This window comes from Rhinopithecus roxellana, chromosome 14 (genome assembly GCF_007565055.1).
Source record: "Rhinopithecus roxellana isolate Shanxi Qingling chromosome 14, ASM756505v1, whole genome shotgun sequence".
In the NCBI taxonomy this organism is placed as follows: Eukaryota; Metazoa; Chordata; class Mammalia; order Primates; family Cercopithecidae; genus Rhinopithecus; species Rhinopithecus roxellana.
This window is the reverse complement of record NC_044562.1, coordinates 93,616,626-93,635,632: the sequence shown is the minus strand read 5'-3', so window position 1 is coordinate 93,635,632 and position 19,007 is coordinate 93,616,626. Positions and strand designations below refer to the sequence as shown.

Below are 19,007 nucleotides of genomic sequence, written 5' to 3'. Positions count from 1 at the left end.
TGGAATACAATTCAGCCATAAAAGAAGAAAATCTTGTCATCAAAGTTGTGTTCATAAAAGTAGAGAACAGAATGGTGATTACTAGAAGCTGGGAAGAAGTCAGGGGAGAGAAATTGGGAGAGGATAATTAGTGAATACAAAATTACAGCTAGATAGGAGGAATACGTTCTAGTTGTTCTAGTGTCCTATATAGCACTGTAGGATGACTATAGTTAACAATAATTGATTGTAAATTTCCAAACAATTGAAGAGAGGATTTTAAATGTTTCCAACACAAAGAAATGATAAATGTTTGAGGCGATTAGTATGCTAATTACAAGTTTGATTATTACACATTATATACATGTATCAAAATATCACACTGTACCCCATAAATATGTATAATTATTGTAAAAATAATAAAAGTAAACAAATCAATATAAATACATACATATATAAATCCACTATAGGTAGCATAGGGTGAGCTCTGATGAGCATGAATTTTAACATAATTTCTAGGAAATAGATTTAATTTTACAGACGCAAGAAAAAAAAAAGCATAGCCCTATCTCACACCCTTATACAAAAATGAACTCAAAATGGATAAAAGACCTAAATGTAAGAGTAACTATAAAACTCTTAGAAGAAAACATAGGCATATATCTTCAATCCTGAGATTAGGCAAACCTTCTGACACCAAAAAACATGAGCAAAACATAGCAAAATTTAAAATTTTTGTGCATCCAAACACAGCATCAAGAAAGTGAAAAGAAGGCCAGGTGTGTTGGCTCACGCCTGTAATCCCAAAACTTTCAGAGGCCAAAGCAGGACAATCACTTGGGCCCAGGAGTTTGAGACCAGCCTGGGAAACATAGTGAGACCCCATCTCTACCAAAAAAAAAAACATTAGCTGGGTATGGTGGTGGTGCACACCAGTAGTCTCAGCTACTTGTGAGGCTGAGGCAGGAGAGCTGCTTGAGCCCAGGAGGCTGAGGCTACAGTGTGCCATGATCGCACTACTGCCCTCCAGCCTGGGCAACAATGCAAGACCCCATCTCAAAAAAAAAAAGAGTAAGTAACAAGACAACCCACAGAATGGAGAAAGTATTTGTAAATTATATGTCTGATAAAGGTCAAGTATCCAAAATATATAAAGACTTCTACAACTCATCAATAAAAAGACAACACAATTAAAAATAGGAAAAGGATCTGAATAGGCATCCCTCTAAACAAGATATACAAATGGCGAATGAAAAGACACTATATGTCATTAGGGAAATGCAAATCAAAACCAAAATGAGATACCATCTCACATCCACTAAGATGGCTATAACAACAACAACAACAACAACAAAAAACAGACAACCACAAGTGCTGACAAGAATGTGGAGAAACTGGAACCCTCATACATTGCTGGTGGTAAGGTACAGCCACTTTGACAAACAGTGAGGCACCCTCTCAAAAAAGTTAAACACAATTACCACATGACCGAACAATTCCACCCTACATGTAAATCTAAGAAAAGTGAAAGCATATGTCCACACAAAAACTTGTACACATATATACATAGCAGCACTATTCATAACAGTCAAAAAGCAAAAACAACCCAAATACCCATAAATTGCTCAATAAATAAACAAAATGTGATATATCCATGTAATGGAACATTGTCAGCCATAAAAAGGAAGGAGGTCGTGATGCACGTTACAACATGGATGAACTGTGAAAATATTACGCTACATTAAAGCAAGCAGACACAAAAGGCCACACAATGTTTGATTCCATTTACATGCAATATCCAGAATAAGCAAATCTATACAGACAGGAAACAGGTAAGTGGTTGCCAGGGGCTAGTGACAGAAGGGAGGAGTGAGTTACTGCTCAATAGGTACAGGGCTTCCTTTTAGGGTGATGAAAATGTTCTGGAATTAGACAATGGTTGTACAACTTTGTGAACATAACAAAACATCACTGAATTATACACCTTAAAGGGTCAAGTATATGGTGTATGAGTTATATCACAATAACAAAATTTTTAAATCTCTATACCAACTATTTTTCCCTCAGCAGCCAGAATGAGCCTTTTAAAACACAAAGTAGATGACCTAACTCCTATGCTCAAACTTTGAGATGCTCTCCCATCTCACTTGAAATAAAATTCAAAGTCCTTACGTTAGCCTACAATGGCTTAAAGAATCTACTTCTCTAATTTGGGTAATGGGTACGGTAGAAGCCCAATCCCTACCAAGTATGCAATATACCCATGTAACAAACAAGCCCATATACCTCCTGAATCTAAAATACACAATTTACTAGTCTGAATTCTTTGCCTATTACTTCTCACCCACGCCCCCATATCCATGCAGCCACCAGCCTCCCGGCTCTTCGTTAGTGTGCCAACCACTCTGTAACCTCGGGGTCTCTGTCTCTTCCCTCTACCTAGAAACTCTTTCCCCAGATAAATGTAAACCTGAGACCCAAACTCCAAATCTCAACTCAATGTCACTTCCTTAAAAAGGCCTTACCTGGCTACCCTACCCCTTCCCTATTTTGTTTTCCTCATAACATTTATCACAATCTCACATATTCTGTACTAAATTTATATATTATTTATCTTCTGTCTTACTACACTAGAATACAAGCTTCATGAAAAAAGAGGCTTGGTTTTTGTTCATGGATCCCTAGAACCTTAAACAGTGTCTGCCAACTAACAGATTCCCAATATGATCTGTTCAATAAATAAATACATGAATTTAATAAAATGTAAGAAAAAGTCACAACTAGGTCCTTTGAGATATTATCATATTAATAGAAACCTCTCACCTGTTCCAGGTTATTATACTGCACACGGCAATAACTGCAATACCCTTGTCTTTTCTGCATCTTGAATAAATAACTGAAGTCAGATGTCTACTGTCTTTGAATACTCAAGCTGAAAAACAAAAAGAAAAATGGCAAAAATCATGATAATTCCTTATCTTATGAGGAAAATGGCTATGATAATTAGTAGAAAACAGAAATTCACTTCTACTTCTAATAATTAGGAAAATATACAAGGCCGCCATGAGCCACTGAATAAATAAGTGAGCCTGGAGCAGAGACAAGAACTATGTATCTTATGAAAGAACAGTTAGTTGCTAATATTTGAAGACTAGATGACTAAATATTTAGTTTTTCTAATAACTTATTAGAGATATTAGATATTGATTTAGTAACAAAGAATACAATATTAAATTTGTGAAGACCAATTACTTCTATGATATTGTTATGGTATATTTACTACACTCTAATGGAGTTCATTAATTTCCCCATCATGTTTCCACATCAAACCCCAGATTATTTGACAACGTCTCATTCTCTGTCATCATGAGTGTAAAGACACCACATGGCATTTTCTGCTCAGCTCACAAAGAGGCAGATTTTTAAATAATTTATCCAACACAGTTGCTAAAAATCAGAATAACTAATTTAGCCTCTGAAACACAAAACATTTTTCTTCTGAGAATTATGTAAGCCAGATAAATAGGAGGGATTTTTTTCTTCCTACTAGTGTTTAGATTTCTCTACAAATAAATAGTTTTCCAGTTTCCACTCACCTAAAAGTGTAATCCTTCAACATTACATACTGCATGGCTGCCAAACCAGGATGAATACCCAAAATTTTAGTAGAGCTGAGGTGAGCCTAGGATTCAGAATTTTTAAAATTCCCCCAGTAATTTTCATGCCCAGTCAACGTATTAACTGACACAAAGTACATATAATTTATGATTATTTTAAATAAAAAATTGAATGCAGTTTATTTGCTGCTTTGTTAAGCTGAAAATAGAACTGCAAATAATTTTGTATTTCAATTAATTTAAGCAGTCTCATCTGTCGGAAAATATATAACAATCATTCTATAATGTGTTATGAGTATTTCTGCAATGGAAAAAATTTAATCATTAAAATCAATAACTGAAAAATGAAATCACAGCCTTAAAACCATAAGATGAGGTGAAAAAAACTTCATTAAATCAAAATGCTAGCATAATATTTACTTACCTATTACTTCTTATTATGAGAAATTGATTTTCTGACTTCTCACATTTATGGGGAAAATTAATCAATTAAATCAGCCTCTGACACAAAAAACATGTAAGACATTACTTACTTAAAATTTGGTCTTTTTTCCACTAATTTACTTCACTTATTAACCTACAGCAATAAAACAGAACAAACTTTTATTTTAAATTGTACTTACACATAAGGCAAATTTCAAGCTGAGAGAACCTAGAGCTTAAATGTAAGCTTTGAAAAATCCTAAAATAAACTTTTGGGGGATTGAAAATATAATTAAAACATTCATTAAATAAAGGACAAAAGTAAATCATTAATCTACTATCACATATACACAAAATGTAAATACTTAAATATTTTTAGTCTTTAACCCTATGGTCCTTAACTCTCATGGCATTATCACCTGCCACTTCCATCATCTCTAGCGCCATAATGGCAGTGAGTTACAATAAACCAGAAGCATGTGTTGGCATTTTTAAAAATTAACATGCCAGGACCCCATCAGAAACTTACCAAATCAAAATCCCATGGGTTGAGGGAACCCAGGACATACATTATGAAGCATACTTAAAATGCTCAAAGTGGCTGGGCATGGTGGCTCATGCCTCCAATCCCAGCACTTTGGGTGGCCAAGGCAGGTGGATCACCTGAGGTCAGGAGTTTGAGAACAGCCTGGCCAACATAGCAAAACCCCATCACTACCAGAAATACAAAAATTAGCTGGGTGTGCTGGCAGATGCCTATAGTTCCAGCTACTCGGGAGGCTGAGGCAAGAGAATCGTCTGAACCCAGGAGGTGGAGGCTGCAGTGTGCCAAGGTCACGCCACTGCACTCCAGCCTGGGCGACAGAGTGAGGCTTTGTCTCAAAAAACTAAACTAAACTAAAATGCTCAAGGTGATTCTGCTATAAGTTGACTCAATAACATAAGTCATCATTTTTCATAAACTAATAAAACTTATTTATTAAAGGGATCACTCCTTTAGGGTCTGGATTTATATTACTTTGCATGCCTAAATAGGTCTTTTTATACAAACTCTGAATTCTACTAGAACCTGATATTTTTAAAGTAACAAATTATTTACCTGGAGCAGAAAAAGTCAGGTATTTCATCAGCTGTATTAGTTCAGGCAAATATCTGTAAATTAAAATAAAATCATTTTTTAAAAGAGGTCCCATAAGTGTCTACCATTGACCAAACATATCCAGATATATTTTGAAAAGTGACATGTTCCCAATAATAAAAGAAAAAATATTAACTTTGGAACACAAAGCACTTTACATACTATGACCCACTGAATCTCATACATGACCTCCTAAAGTTCTGGCGCAGTGACTGTGATGGCCCATCTAACCCACCATCAAACACTGCAGGTCTCTGGGTTCCTGGAACTGCAGCTGTAAAAGACTATAAGGCTGAATTGTGCCTCTGGTAAGGTTGAGAACAAAAATGCTGTCAAACCCAAAATTAGCTTCATAAGAAACTTCCCGAGGCTTAGGTACACGTTAGCTTTAATGAAAAATACTGTCAATTCTTTTATCACCTATCTATATCAATACACTATTAAGCAGAAGCATGTTTTTTATTCCTCCGCATTGTTGTGGGCAAAGTGCTGCTCCTTATCCAGGATCACTGATTAAGAAAAAATTCCAACACATGGGCTCAAGAGAGCCAGTGACACCACGGTATAATCAAAGAATAACTATTAAGCACCTACTCAGTGCAGAGTTCCATGGTAGAAACTTTAAGGGATAGAGACAAATATGAGACAAGTTTTCTTGCCCTCAAAAAATTTTTAAATGAAATTGAGAAATTAAAGCCAAAGAATGAGGTGCTGCCTAAGAAATGCCTCAGCAAAAATAATAAATGCTAATGAGTTCAACTGCAAAGTTCAGTTTCAGCTAGAGTGGTCAGGGATGCCACTGTGAATATGATTTTTTAACCAGATACTGGAAAATGGGTGGGATTTACTCACTCAAAGGTTGGGAAATGATATTCCAATTAACAAACAAGCAAAGGTACAAAAGCAAGAAAATACAAGGTACATTTGGAGACAGTAAATTAACAAATCCAGCTGAATCTAAGGTTTCATTTGAGAATTTAAGGGGCAATAAAGCAGGGAAAGTAGATTGGATTTTGACATGGTAGTATTCAAATGCAGACTAAAGAATTTAGACTGCACCTTTAGGCACTGTGGAAGATTTTTCTGGAAAGAGGTATACTTGAGAGTGCTTTAAGAAAATTCTGGAAAAATGATTCTCTCCTACTCAAAACAGCTTTCCAAAGGGTAAGGGACATAACTATTAACTACTCAGCACCATTTCCTAAAATACTGGAGAATTAGTCAATTCCCAAAATCTCCAAGTTAAGAGTCAGTATCCCTTAAAGCATAGTCATGTATGCTTACAAAACAAGAAAATACACATTTAATTTTTCTTTAAAAAATGATTTTTATTAATTTTTATTACAAAAGTAAAACATTTATAATAGTACAATTATAAAAATAAAGAGCATAAAAATCAGCCATAATCTACCCACCATTAACGTGTCATATTCTTCTTTGTTCTAAACATATTTTTACAAAAATGGGATGGTACAGTACATTCTATTCTATAGCCACCCTCTCTCACTGAACCACATATAATGAGTACCTTTATATATCATTATAAAATGCTATTATAAAATAGAAGAAAATCAAGTAAAATAAAATAGAATGTTTAATGATTGCATAGTATTTTGTCAGCGTAGATAAAAGCCCTGTCAAGACAAGAACCAGTAATTGGTGGGTTAACGTCTTAAAGTCAATCAGTAAGATAATTTTTTAAATCTACACATAACCTTAATATTTAACTTAAAACTTCTAAATTTATACATGTTTAAGACCAAATTGGGCTTTTTTTGTTTCATTGGTATTTTTAGTATGGGGGTTGTTGCTTTTTTCTTTTTCTTTTTTGACAGATTAGCTAGAGTTTCGAGACATGTCTTTTCATAAACTACATCGTAATTCACCCCTGAGTTTCCATTTTTGTTCCTCTAAAGCAGAACAAAAATCTGAAGGCAGTTTCAAATCTGAGAGCAGAATTATGATCAATGTTAAACATTTTTCCCCAATCTTTCACAGTTATCATACCCAGTTCTTTTGCAAATATAACCTTTTTATGAATCCAAAGCATTCTATTTATTTTTCATAAAAATAACAATGCTATTTTTAAAAAATGACTATGTTCACCTTCTTATTTCATTCATTTACGTAACATTTAAAATTGCATAAACCTATCCCAGGCAGCGAACAGAGATTTCTGAGCTACCCAGATGACTTAGGTAGAAATGTCTTAAAATAAAAATAAAACAGCATTTTGGTTTTTGTTTTTTTTTAAAGAAATATTTCTTGCACACCTGAGAGCTGCACCAGCTGCAGAGGTAAACATCGATAAAAATATTTCTGAAATGAGTTTGGAGTTGCCGTGTGTGTATTTCTCAAACTGAGTGTGGCAGTGTGGTAAGAATCAACAAAACCCACAATCCTCATAAAACATATTTTTCAACTGCCTGACAAAAGAGACATCAACTTAATAAAAAATAGTAATAAGGAAAGACAATAGAAAGCCATTGGGTTTTATGAATAAGACAATCTGAATTTTCTGTCCAGTAGTAGGGAAGCAATTGAGGGGCAATGACAAAACAATGGCCGAATGACATAAAAAGACCACGCTAATTCAGTGTCAGTTCCTCCACACAACACTACTAATTTTCAGTTTTTCCCTTTTTTGGATTATCCACGCTATGCTGGCTTTCCTCTGGTGACAAGCATTATCCTAGACACCTCTATTCAGTCTTAATAAAATAATAACAGCTAATACTTGGTACTGAATCTGAGCCAGGCGCTCTGTCAACAGCTTCCTGTGCATTATCTCATCTAAATAACAAACAGCTTTATAAGGTAGCTGCCATGATTAATTCCCATTTAACAAATCAGGGAACTGAGGTTGAGAGAAAAGAGGTATCTCATTGCAGGTCTCACACCAATAACCAGCGTAATTGAGATGTGATCACTGGTCAATTTGAGTAGTTTATGCTTTAACCTTTTAACGACTTTGCCACTTCCTATCTGTATTTTTAGGAATACTACTTGCTTTAATATTAGGTGAAAACAAATAATTAGGACTCTTATTTGCTGCAATCAACAACACTATTCCAAAGAAAAAATAAAACTAATGTTTATTTTAATTGCATCATTGCTCAGCTGAGTGCTGACAGTACCTTGGATTAGCGACTTTCAAGATTATTTAACATGACACACAGGAACCAATACATTTTTAATTACAACCGAGCACACACTCACAGGCACACACGCACAGTTAAAACATTTTTCACAAAACAATACTCTCATTACATGTAATGCATTCTGATTTTTTAATGCAATCTTTTTTTAAAAAAAATTGCATGCTAGTCACGACCCACTAAATTAATTTCACAATTCACGAACCGGCTGAAAAAACTCAGTTTGAAAAAACACTGCCTCCAATTATTATGCAGAGTAAACAATATTTTATAGAAACCAGTTCTTACCCTGAATTCAGCTTATTTCTATCCAAATCACTGGCCACTGCAGTGATACTTTATCAACTCTCTAACGAGTTGCTTTCTTGCCTTCTAGGCTTTGGGTTCAAACGATAGAGAAAAGGTCTTCCATGTATTAAGTGAAAAAAGCAAATAAACACCCCTTATGTAACACACATTTGTGTATTAATTAATGAGAAGGGAAAGATACCCCCCCAAATTGTTAGCAGATTCTCTCGAGGATGAGATCGCTACAGGCTGCCTCCGTCGTCCCTCCCCCTCCCCACACGTAGCATATTGCTGTAAAAAAGAAAAACAAAAACAAGCTATTTCCTTTAGGTGGGGGTGGGGTTTTGGTCCCTTGAGAACCAGTATCTTGTTATGCATTTTTTCCACGAGCTACCAAGAATCATCGCGTGGGATAATCGCAGGAGCTGGTAAGGGCCTCCTTAGGAGCAAGTAAAAACGATGGCGTAACATGACCACATTTACACAACTGTTGCACGGCGGTAGTAAAAGGATCACTAACACAAAAATCAAACGTTTCCAAATAAACTATAATCGCCCGAGGCTGGGAAAGGCCTAGGTCTGGGGCCAACTGGACCCAACGCAGGGCGCTGGGGAAAGGGGGTGTGTGGACAGGTGGCTCGGAATCTCGGCCCCACAGGTGCCCAGGGGCAAGACTCCGCGGGTTCCCGGCCCTCAATCCGACCTCGCAGGCCGCCCCCTCCCCGAGCCCGGGCCCGAGGCCTCGTCCGCCGGCCACTCTGACCCAGGGCCCCGGACAGAAGCGCAGTGCAGCCCCACCTCCTCCCCTCCCCTCGCCCCGCCACCTCGATCCCGGCCCGGAGCCGCCGACACCTCTCACGCAGCAGGGGCAGAAAGGGACGCGGGGTTGGGGGAAGCCGAGGACCTGCGAGGCGTCCGCGGGAGCCCAGCGAGTGGTCCTGGCGTCCCTTAGCAAGAAGGCGCCCCGGGCGCCCGGAGAGCAGGCCCCGCCCGCGGGCGTCGCCCCGGCCGCGCCCCGCCCCCGCCGCGGCACTCACCTCCGCGGAGGCCTCCCGGATTCCTTCCGGGCCGCGGTGGAGACCGAGGACCGCGCCAGGCGGTCTCCCTTCTTATTCCGGTTCCGTGGCGGCGCCCGAACCCCACACAGTCCAAGCGCCGCAGCCCCGCTGCCCGCGGAGCCAGAAATAGGCGCCTTCGGCCCCTGCGATCCGCAGGGGAGAAGCGGGGCGGGAGCGCGTCTCGCAGGACGCGGGCCCCAAGACGCGACTCCACTCACGCAGGCATCCAAGGCAACGTGGCGTTGCAACCCTGATGGAGGTTTGACGTCAGGGAAGGTGCGAAAACCGGACCCCTTCTGACGCAGGAGCGGCGGGACCGCCCCCTGCCCGCCCACCCACTCACTCACTCACTCACTCACTCTCCCACCCGGGCCGAGGAGCCCCTTCCTCCCCTCCAGGAGCTCTTAAAGCGGACACTTCCTCCCTGGTCAGGGCCCCACTCCAGAGCTTGGAAATCTATCACGTTCCAACGAAAATGACTAGACTCATAAGCGCAGTTAGGACGCGAAGTAGAGACCAAGGTTTTAGCGTTTAAGGGTCCAAATAAAAACTGCTTGCCAATTCAAAGCAACATATGAATGTAAAAAAGAAAACGGGGCTAAGAGAGCTAGTCGTTTTCTGTTTCCACGCCTATTTCATAGTGAGGTGCATCTCACAAAAGCTGGTGTTCAATGAGCGCTTGCTGTGCTAGGCGTTAAGGTTTCTATACATTGCTGCATTTCATTTCAGAGTAACTCTGAATGAATCCTATTGTTGTCCCCCCTTTGACAAATGAGAAAACTGAGGCTTGAGGAAGTTAGGTATTCAAAGATCTATCCTGCACATTAAAGGATTACGAATATTAACAAACATTAGGTCATGCAATTATATTCACTGCGCTACCCATTACGAATATAGTTGTGAGCAAAAACAGTTTAATTGTAACGGAGATCACAAACCTAAATGAATCACACTACTGAATATGAAATTATAATCTGCGATAAGAAGTTTCTGAAACACCTAAACCAATTTTACTAAAATGAAGAGAGGCCCTGTTGCAAAGCTTATGTCTAATGTAAAAATAATCTTAAAATGAGCTACTTTGCTGTTTGGCTGTAGCTATAATTGTCGTTACCCTTTTTAATAAGCTTGTGATTTTGTCCCTTTAAAAAACAAACAAACACACACAAAACAAAACTTGCCTGTTGCTTTTGCATCCATTGTTTTCATTCTTTTTGTATTTCTCAGCTCCTCCTTCCCCCACTACATCTTTCTCTCACTTTAAACTTGGGCTCCTGCAACTGTTCGATTTATAACCTCCCTTAGATTTAACATACCAAAAAGTACGGATTTCTTTTAAGGCAAGTTTTTTCCACATCCTAACTTTGGAATTATAGAAAACCCGCTTTACATTGATCCAACCACCATGACATTATGTATTTCACAGATATTAAGCCACATTTTTCCCCACAGTTTAATATCTGTGAAATCAAGATGCATCTTACAAACTCTCGTTGACCAGGTGGCAGTACAGACCTGGTTGTCATTACCTCCACATATTACAACGTGGATGTTGCTGTGCAGGTTGTCCTCATTTCAACTGAGATAAGTGCATTGTTTAATAAAACACATAACCCTAGGAGGAAGGGAATTAACAGACAAAAGTCACTCAAACTTGGAGAGAGATTTTCCTAGAGAAACAAGGAAGATTTTCCTGGAGAAGATTTTCCTAGGACCAAAAAGGGATTTCCCCAGCATTTAGAAAAGAAAGAGATGGGGCTGGCTAAGAACTAGTAGTCTTCTGGAAGCCCTGGGTTACTCACCAAGTACATTCATTCTTGATGGATTTGGGGAACCTATATATGAACAGTTAAATACTAAGCCTACTTGCACCCCCCGAAAATGAAATAACTTGGATATTATTCTTGATAGCCTGGTTAGTCAATTACAACCCCTATAGATTTTATTCAATAACACCATTGAAGAAGGAAAACAAGTCTTGAATGTTTTGCGTGAAAACACGCAATTGACATATTCAGGTAAGATCAAGAAGGTGCCAGCATAAAAACTTGCAGAGTAAGATCAGCTGCTTGGAAGAAAATGCTGCATACATATACAATATAATGCAGCATTCTTACTTTCTCTCTCTCTCTATTTTTTTTCTTTTTTCTTTTTTTTTTTTTTTTTTTTTTTTTTGAGACAGGGTCTCCTTCTGTTCACCCAGGCTGGAGTTCAGTGGCACAAACACGGCTCACTGCAGCCTCGATCTCCCAAGTTCAAGCGATCCTCTTGCCCTAGTCTCCCAAGTCGCTGGGACCACAGGCGTGTGCCACCATGCACACACGGTTAATTTCTTTATTGTTTGTAGAGATGGGGTTCTCACTTTGTTGCCCAGGCTGGTCTCAAACTCCTGGCATCAAGGGATCCTCCCACCTTCGCCTCCCAAAGTGCTGAGATTACAGATATGAGCCACTGTGCCTGGCTGGGGTACTCTTAAGGTTAGATGCATCACCAACACCTTTGGTGGAAAACTACAGCCATGGACAACTGATTCAAAAAGTGATTCATAAAAGTTGAGCTCTGGGCCCGGCACAGTGGCTCATGCCTGTAATCCCAGCACTTTGGGAGCCCGAGGTGGGTGGATCACCTGAGGTCAGGAGTTTGAGACCAGCCTGGCCAACATGGCAAAACTCCATCTCTACTAAAACACACACACACACACACACACACAAGTTAGCCAGGCATGGTGGCGCGTGCCTGTAATCCCAGCTACTGGGGAGGCTGAGGCAGGAGAATCACTTGAACTTGGGAGGCGGAGGTTGCAGTGAGCTGAGATCACGCCACTGCACTCCAGCCTGGGTGACAGAGTGAGACTTTGTCTCAAAAAAAAAAAAAAAAAAATTAAAAAAATAAATAAAAGTTGAGTTCCGAATATGAATAAGTTTCTGAAATACCTAAACCAATTTTACAAGATCAATGCATAATAAATGTGTCAAGGTCTGAGAGTGCTCTGAGTATGAAATAAAAATAGGCCAGGTACAGTGGCTCGCACTGTAGTCCCAGCAATTTGGGAGGCTAAGGCAGGAGGATCGCTTGATCCCGGGAGTTCAAGACCAACTTGGGAAACAGCCAGACCCCGTCTCTACAAAAAATACAAAAAAATCAGCTGGGTATGGTGGCGCATGCCTGTAGTCCCAGCTACTCAGGAGGCTAAAGCGGGAGAATCACCTGAGCCTGGGATGTAGAGGCTGCAGTGAGCCGTGATCACACCACTGCATTCCAGCCTGGACAACAGTGTGAAACCCTGTCTCAAAGAGGAAAAAAAAAAAAGAAGAAGAAAAACACTAAATTACAAGAAATTGTTGTGTTTAGTTGGCAAAATTTTTCTTCCAACATGATACTATCATAAAACATCAAAGGGAGTGCCTTTCTGCATCAGATCAGCAGTCGGCACAAATCAGATTTCCGTCTACTGGCAATGGGCACGTTTTGTGGGAGAGCTTAGTTATCTATAAGGTTAAGCTCCAAAAGTTGTAATTTCCCCCTCAATTCTTTACTAACCCATTACAGATCTAAACACATTACACATCTAAACATAGTTTAAGGACCTTAGAGATCAGGGTTGGGTTTGTATGTACTCCATTCCCTCCCCCAACATATTTGGTCCAGGGAGAAAAAAGTGCTGGGTGTGTGTTATTTCACATTCTTCCTTCTTCTAAGGAACACCAAAACCCGCTCTTTTGTGTCTAGAAAGCACTCCAATAATGCCTACATTTTGTAAGCCATTTAAGCTAATATTAGGCTAATGTCTTAAGGAAAGGCTATTGGGAAAAAACAAGATCTCATAGCTGGGTCATAAAAGAATTTAGATTTCATCAATTTAGAGTGTGGGCTATTTCTTTTCCCAAATTCTATTACTGTGTGCTTCATTCTACCTATTCAGTCAGGTGAGGTCATTATAAAGCTTTTACCCCTAAGCCTGGCATGTTAGCTCTTTAAAAAGTAAAACGTTTTCTTTAAGCATAAAGGGATTCATGCACATGCCCCATCCAAATCATTATTTTAAAATAATTGTGGGCCAGGTGCAGTGGCTCATGCCTGTAATCCCAGCACTTTGGGAGGCCGAGACAGGCGGATCATTTGAGCTCAGGAGTTTGAGACCAGCCTGACCAACATGGTGAAACCCCACGTCTTCTAAAAATAAAAATTTGGCTGGGAATGGTGGCTTAAGCCTGTATCTCAGCTACTCAGGAGGCTGAGGCAGGAGAATCGTTTGAACTCAGGAGATGGAGGTTGCAGGCAACTGAGATCACGCCACTGCACTCCAGCCTGAGAGAAAGAGTGAAGACTCCATTTCAAAAATAAATAAATAATAAAATCCAATTAAAGTAATGTGAATGGTCAGAAAATATCTCCATTTGTCATGTTGATTCCTCCCCGTAAGGTAGAGGGAAAGATGGTAGTGTTAAATGTCCTCATCTTCCCAGTTGTTGGAACAAAAATGTTGACGCAAAAAATGCAGGCCGGGCACAGCAGCTCACGCCTGTAATCCCAGTACTTTGAGAGGCCGAGACGGGTGGATCAGGAGGTCAAGAGATCAAGACCATTCTGGCCAACAATGGTGAAACCCCCTGTCTACTAAAAATGCAAAAATTAGCTGGGTGTGGTAGCGTGTGCCTATAGTCTCAGCTACTTGGTGGCTTGAGGCAGGAGAATCACTTAAACCTGGGAAGTGGAGGTTGCAGTGAGCCAAGATGGTGCCACTGCACTCCAGCCTGAAGACAGAGCGAGAATCCGTCTCAAGAAAAAAAAAAAAAAAAATCACGCAGGGCGGGTGCAGAGGCTCATGACTATAGTCCCAGTTACTCAGGAGGCTGAGGTGGGAGGACTGCTTAAGCCCGGGAGATCAAGGCTACAGCGATCTGAGATTGCACCACTGCACTCCAACCTAGGCAACGGAGTGAGACTATCAAAAAAAAAAAAAGGAAAGAAAGAAAAAAGAAAGAGAGAGAGAGAGGGAAAGGGAGGGGAGGGCCGGCGAGGGGAGGAGAGGGGATGGCGTGGTAGCTCATGCCTGCAATCCCAGCACTTTGGGAGGCTGAGGCAGGCGGATCATTTGAGGTCAGGAGTTTGGGACCAGCCTGACCAACATAGTGAAACTGCGTCTCTACTAAAAAATACTAAAAAATTAGCCAGGCATGGTGGCACGCGCCTGTAATCCCAGCTACTTGGGAGGCTGAGGCAGGAGAATCGCTTGAACCCAGGAGGTGGAGGCGGAGGCTGCAGTGAGCCAAGATCGCGCCACTGCACTCCAGCCTGGGCGACAGAGCAAGATTCCGTCAAGGAAAAAAAGAAAAGAATAGAAAAGAAAACAAAACAAAAGAAAAGAAAGAAGGAGGGGGTAGGGAAGGAAGGAAGGGAGGGAGGGAGGAAGGAAGGAAGGAAAGAAAAGAAAGAAAGAAAGAGAAAGAAAGTTAAAGTATATGTCTTTAAGTTGCAGAAATATACAACAGACAATTGCGGAATGGCAGTATAATTAAGTGTGGGGAGAAGACTACAAGGGGAAATCGTGCAAATGAGTTATTAATAACTCCTCATCTGTCATGCAGGAATTTAATATATAATGTAATGTCTACAGTCAGCAAATCACTAAATAGCAATATAAGCCTTTTTAAATGTAAACATACAGATGATCCACCTAGGACAAAATAATTTTTTTTTAATAGAGACCGAGTCCCACTCTGTCACCAGGCTGGAATGCAGTGACATGTAATTCACTGCAGCCTACAACCTGGGCTCAAGCGATCCTCCTGCCTTAGACTCCTGAGTAGTTGGGACTTCAGGTGCAAACCACCGCATCAGGCCAACATTTTTTTTTTCTTTAGAGATGGGGTCTTGCCATATGGCTAAGGCTGGTCTCAAACTCGTGGCCTCAAAGGATCCTCCCACCTCGGCCTCCCAAAGTGCTGGGATTACAGATATGAGCCACACCATGCCCAGTTCAAAGTAAATTTTTTAAAATAGTTGCTTTTGCTTATCAGGAGTAGATGTGGGCAAAGGAGTTGCAGGGGCAAGACACTACAAGTATAAAATCATGATAACATTTCCCCCCACATGAATTTAAAATTAGGCATAGTGTGATTTTAACTTCTCAGTTATAGTCTTTACATTGTATTCTTCCTTCATTCTAGTCTTTTCCACTTCATACTTTATGGAAACATTTGTAATACACCTCCTTCATACAGTCATAGTTGAGGTGTTTGTTTCCAATAATTCTCTACCAATTCTTGCCATATTCTACTCCTTTCTCTTTTTTCTTCCTCTATTGCTCCTCTTTCTTTTTTACCCACCCATTTTTTTCTCCTCCTTTCTCTTTTCTCACTAGTAGAAACACAATTGGTAGCCCTCAAAGAGTGCTTTTAATGTCTGGTGATAATTGAGGCTGAAAATGCTACAAACGTCCCGCTTGTTTCTTTAATTCAAAAATTATCCAAAGCTTATGTCCTCTAGAGATTTAACTTTAAAGAAAGAATTACTATTGCTTTTTAGACAATGAGGTCATCAACATGAAAACTATATTATTGGCCCAGTGCAGTAGCTCACACCTGTAATCCCAGCACTTTGGGAGGCTGAGGCGGGCAGATCACCTGAGGTCGGGAGTTCAAGACCAGCCTGACCAACATGGAGAAACCCCGTCTCTACTAAAAATACAAAATTAGCCGGGCGTGGTGGCACATGCCTGTAATCCCAGCTACTTGGAGGCTGAGGTAGGAAAATCGTTTGAACCTGGGAGGCGGAGGTTCCAGTGAGTGGAGATCGCACCATTGCACTCCAGCCTGGGCAACAAGAGCAAAACTCTGTCTCAAAAAAAAAAAGAAAGAAAGAAAGAAAAGAAAACTATATTATTGAGCTGTTCTATTTAAACTCCGACATTTTCACCAGTTAACTGGCAACAATAAAGCAATTTATATTCAAATAGAATAACTCTATAAGGAAGAATTTAGAGGCTGTGAATTCCACAGATCCTATTTTTTTAAATTAATTGGTAGCATTCAAATATTATGATATGGTAAGGGCTCCATAAAATTTTGTAATGCTAGAGCACTACAAGACCAATTGGATTAACTATATGTTCTTATTTTCTGTATTATTGATGCAATTAGGGCCTTTGGGACCTGGGGAACCACCTTTCTTGGGTTTAACTAATTCCCAGAGATAACAAACAGCTTGCCTGCCAGCATGCCTTTGCTATGCAAACCAACCAATCACCTGTCCACCACCCCCAGCCATCTCCTTTTATCAGAACTCTATAGCCTGGGACACTATCCCCTGTCCTATTTACTATAGCGCCAGGTACTAGACCACCCACCCTATAACCCAGCATTTGCTGAAGCCATGCAAACTATCCAATCCTAAATTTGCACCACTCGCTTACTTTGTTTCGCCCGTTCTTTCCTGAAAATTTCATAATAAAGGCTCTGCCAGCAGTTCCCCTCTCTCTACACTTGCTCACCCCAATTTGTCACTTCCCTGTGTGGCCCTGTGTAGTATGCCTGCCTTCCGTGTCTTGGGAACTGTGGGTATAATAAAAAATGTGCCAGGTGCGGTGGCTCACGCCTGTAATCCCACCACTTTGGGAGGCCGAGGCGGGCAGATCATGAGGTCAGGAGTTCGAGACCAGCCTAGCCAACATGGCAAAAGCCGGTCTCTACTAAAACTAAAAAATTAGCCGGGAGTGGTGGCACGCGCCTGTAATCCCAGCTACTCGGGAGGCTGAAGCGGGGTGAATTGCTTGAATCTGGGAAGCAGAGAGTGCAGGGAGCTTAGATCACACCACTGCACTCCAGCTTGGGTGACAGAGCGAGACTCCGTCTCAAAATAAAAAAAAGAATCGGCCGGGCGCGGTGGCTCAAGCCTGTAATCCCAGCACTTTGGGAGGCCGAGGCAGGCGGATCACGAGGTCAGGAGATCGAGACCATCCTGGCTAACACGGTGAAACCCCGTCTCTACTAAAAAAAAAATACAAAAAACTAGCCGGGCGAGGTGGCGGGCGCCTGTAGTCCCAGCTACTCGGGAGGCTGAGGCAGGAGAATGGCGTAAACCCGGGAGGCGGAGTTTGCAGTGAGCTGAGATCTGGCCACTGCACTCCAGCCTGGGTGACAGAGCGAGACTCCTTCTCAAAAAAAAAAAAAAAAAAAAAAGAAAAGAAAAGAAAAAACAATATTCCTTCCTGGCGACCATTTGCGCATCTGGTGTGTGTGCCTTACTACACCTGCTCAAAAACAAGGCTAGGGTATATTTTTAGAACAGTTAGTACAGCAAGCGAGGTAGGTGGTGTACACCACATGAAGATGATGAGTCCATAGAGTGCTCTGGGCTTAATAACTACCCCCAGCAGACGGCAGCCACTGCCTGAGAGGGCACCCCAGTGTTGGCACCTTGCTGCTTGCTAGCTACTGCTTGTATTGTTTTTCAATGGGTATTACCGTGATTTTTCAACCTAAAACTGGGGGGCTGGAAAAGCTGAGTTCTCCCTGAGCTGTCCCACAGATTGCAGTGAAGAGCACCACGCTGTGTAGATTACGGTACAGATCACCATGCACAGTGCCAAGCGGCAGAGAAGGAAGAGTACAGAACCCTTGGCACATGAAAACCCCATCCAAATCCCTGCACTGAGACCTGATCAAACAAGTTTGGCTTCTAGCAGCATAAGGCTGTGTCCCTAGAATGATCCCAGGCCCCTAAATAATGCCTGCCTGAGAAAGCTAAATGCTGCCAGGAAAATTTACTATGTGCTCTAGCCAGCACACATCTGATGATAGCTCCTTGACCACCCTTTCTTAGGGCACTTACCAAAAAGTCCTCACAATTGTACATATGTAGCTCTTGTAACTCAGGACCATCTCTCTCAAGGATCTGAGAGCCATTCCTTCAAAATATAATCATCAAGAAGGGTAAGGCCTCTGTCTCCAACTCTCTGTGGGAGGATAGATCCCTAATTCAGATAACTGCCTGCTAGCAGACACAGCTGGCCTAATCACGTTTATATTGACCAATGCTTTGCACTCTTTTCTTTGGAGCTTGGAAGTCATTTAATCTGGAAACATTATTCAATATATATGCTTAAATCACAAACAACAGTTCACAAGTGTATATATATATATGTGTGTATATATATATGTGTGTATATATATATATATGTATATATATATTGTTTCCTGGATAACACACTGAAGAGTCAAAAGTGATAAGAAGCACATTTAGAGCAATATCCCTAGAATTAAAATTAATTCTAGAACAATACCAAAGGGCCAAAATTACATTACTGTGCTTAACAATGCTAAAAGTGTATGTTTTCTCCATTCAT

The 19,007-nt window shown here is 40.7% G+C and overlaps 1 protein-coding gene across 3 annotated transcripts in view; it reads right to left on the bottom strand.

Annotated features, from left to right (window-relative positions):
- Positions 1–9,924, bottom strand: part of ZDBF2 (zinc finger DBF-type containing 2) — a 39,080-nt gene extending 29,156 nt beyond the window's left edge. The window contains exons 1-4 of one of the 3 annotated variants that reach the window (XM_030917074.1): positions 9,641–9,924; positions 5,119–5,171; positions 4,130–4,173; positions 2,803–2,911 (exon numbers count right to left, since the gene is read on the bottom strand). In XM_030917074.1, coding sequence (XP_030772934.1) covers positions 2,803–2,862 — 60 coding nt within the window. In that variant the 5' untranslated portion in view covers positions 2,863–2,911; positions 4,130–4,173; positions 5,119–5,171; positions 9,641–9,924. Of the gene's footprint in view, positions 1–2,802; positions 2,912–4,129; positions 4,174–5,118; positions 5,172–9,427; positions 9,563–9,640 lie in introns of those variants that run through there. The other 2 variants (XM_030917076.1, XM_030917075.1) reach the window with 2 other exon arrangements.
- Between the last annotated feature and the right edge of the window lie 9,083 nt (positions 9,925–19,007).